This window comes from Montipora foliosa, chromosome 12 (assembly GCF_036669935.1).
Source record: "Montipora foliosa isolate CH-2021 chromosome 12, ASM3666993v2, whole genome shotgun sequence".
In the NCBI taxonomy this organism is placed as follows: domain Eukaryota; kingdom Metazoa; phylum Cnidaria; class Anthozoa; order Scleractinia; family Acroporidae; genus Montipora; species Montipora foliosa.
The window spans coordinates 33,948,097-33,950,596 of NC_090880.1; the positions used below are offsets into that span (position 1 = coordinate 33,948,097).

The 2,500-nt window shown below is 40.4% G+C and overlaps 1 protein-coding gene across 1 annotated transcript in view; it reads right to left on the minus strand.

The window, feature by feature from the left end:
• The window catches only part of LOC137981130 (uncharacterized), an 11,990-nt gene that overhangs the window by 4,716 nt on the left and 4,774 nt on the right, over positions 1–2,500 (minus strand). Inside the window, exon 2 of the mRNA XM_068828475.1 lies at positions 2,153–2,449. Within this exon, the coding sequence (XP_068684576.1) occupies positions 2,153–2,449 (297 nt within the window). The remainder of the gene's footprint in view (positions 1–2,152; positions 2,450–2,500) is intronic.

Below are 2,500 nucleotides of genomic sequence, written 5' to 3' on the forward strand. Positions count from 1 at the left end.
CTACAGTCTCATCAATTAAAGTCAGTTAACAATTATCTGCCAATGAATATGCCTGTGGAACATTACTCTTCCACTTGGCAAGCGTTTGCCTAAGTTGGTAGTCAATGGTGACTTGACAGTCGTTGAAAGACACGTCATCAGAGTCGCCGCCATTCGATATTCGTTTTTAAGACCATGGAAACTGTACTCTTTGGCAGAAATACTACTGGTAGTTGGCAATAACATTTCAGAATTTCTCAGCCTGTTATATGAATTCCCTATGCTGGTCAAGACGTCTAACTAGGCTTGTAAGAAGCAAGATGGGGGGGGGGGGGGGGGGGGGGACTTATACTTCGTCCTCAACCTCTAAACTAAAAAAAAATTAAGGACGGTTCTTACCAATTGAAAAGTATTTATACGCGGTTATGACGAATATGGGGGAAAAGCAGATCTTAAAAAGTGTTATCGAAATTGGGGGTAACAACGCATTTTTCAAAGATAATTGATCAAAAATATTTGTAAAAAGCTTTTAAATTCAAATCAATGATTGTATGACTTTGTTTTCCAAATTGAAGTTTAATTATCTCTGAAGAATGGATGGTTATCTCCAATTTTCTTTCAGGATACCAAGAGCACTCGCTAAGTTCTAATTTCTCCGCTTAGTTTAACACCGCGCAAAATTAGTAAGCATTGCCCATAGGAAGCCGGAGTATCTCGAGTTGCACAGAACGTATGCGCAATAACACAATTATAGCAGGCACTGTTCCTAAGGGCAGCACTAAAATCCGGAATCCAGAATCCGGAATCCGGACTCCGGAAATCGGAACCAGAAGCCAGAATTATCCACAACTTTGTTTATTTAACAAATTTAAAACATTATTAAAAAGTAAAGTAAAGCCTCCAGTTTCTTGCAGCATGAAGCGAGTAGGAGTATTTCTATTCCCCCATGGATGGGATGCTAGCATCGCAGGGTTACGCCCAGTATTTTCGCCGGTACCCATTTATACACCTGGGTGGAGAGAGGCACCGTGAGAGTAAAGTGTCTTGCCCCAACACAATGCCCCCGGTCAGGACCCCAACCCGGACCACTCGATCCGGAGTCGAGCACACAGACCATGAGACCACGTGCACCGCGCGTCCCACAAACATTATTATCTTTAAAGTGCCCCTGTGACCAAAAAATCAATTCATATTTTTCTTTGGATTTCAAAACTATGTTAACAAAACACTAAGTGACCCACGTTTTAAGCCTTGATTTCAAAAAGACACCTCTTTATTTTAACTGTAATTTTCCTATTTTATGTTCCGCCATTACTAACATTATGTTCTTGAGAGAGCTGGATCGAGGAGAAAATGACGTCAAAGGCTCACTAGTTTAAGAATGCAATACGTGTGTACGCCGCAGAATTAATATGCAGCACGGGGGTTTTGGGCTTTCAGACTTTTAAACTCACGCTTTGCATATATAATAAGCTGCGTTCACACGCTGAAATTTTAAGCTAGTGAGCCTCTGACGTCACTTTTCCCCGGATCCAACCGTCTGAGGTCCAATCGGTCAGTTTTAAACGTGAGTAATGGCGGACCGTGAAATCCAAAACTTACGCTCAAAGTAAACGGCCTTTGGATAAAAAATTTTGGCTCAAAATTTTGCCAGTCAGGTGTTAAGCAAACACACTTTCAAAATCTGAAGGAAAAAAGGAAGTGGTTTTTTTGATCACAGGGGCATATTAAAGTAAACTTGACCATGTATAATAAACAAAGAACTCCGTCCTTCCTGAATTATTTCCTGGTATGAAATACAGCATTATACCAAAACAGACTTATTATATTGCGTATTAGTTGTTAGTTTCTTAAAAGAAATATATTCCAGAATCCGGATTTCGGATTCTGGATTCCTGATTTTAGTGCTGTCCAACATTTACCTTGTTCCTAATGTTTCTTATAATATTCTGAACCAGAGCAGCAGTCTCTCTAGAGGCCTATCTGGCAGAGCCTGTCTTGTTGTTGTCGATAAAATCGCGCATTGCTGTTAATCGCAGAACTTTTTAATGATCTTGTTATCGTCGTCGATTTTGTCATTTAGGGTGACCTCATCACAGCGTCGCAAAATTCAGGTCTATAATATTGCAGTGGACAAATTTACACGAATAAACTAAGAGAATCCTTTACTTACCTGGAGTTTTTTCCCAAGAGACACTGAGTCTCTTATGGGTGCCGATCCGTAACCCCTGCGGACGAGATATTACATATCCTGAATATACAGGGATTCCAGCTGCTGTATCGAACAAGCTAGCATATTGGTGACTAGTGGTGTCACGTCTTTGGCAAATGTACGAAATGTTGCTTGTAGTAGCTATTTCCAGGTTCCTTGGTGGATTTTTCATTAGGAAGAAGTTTCTAAAACACGTTGATTCGGTGAAAGAAACATCTGGATCGGTCGAAACCAGTGGCGCTGTTCTTCGTTCTGCTTCTGTAAAATAAGTTTCAAGAGCCGTGTAATAAAAATCGTTTCACTAATCAG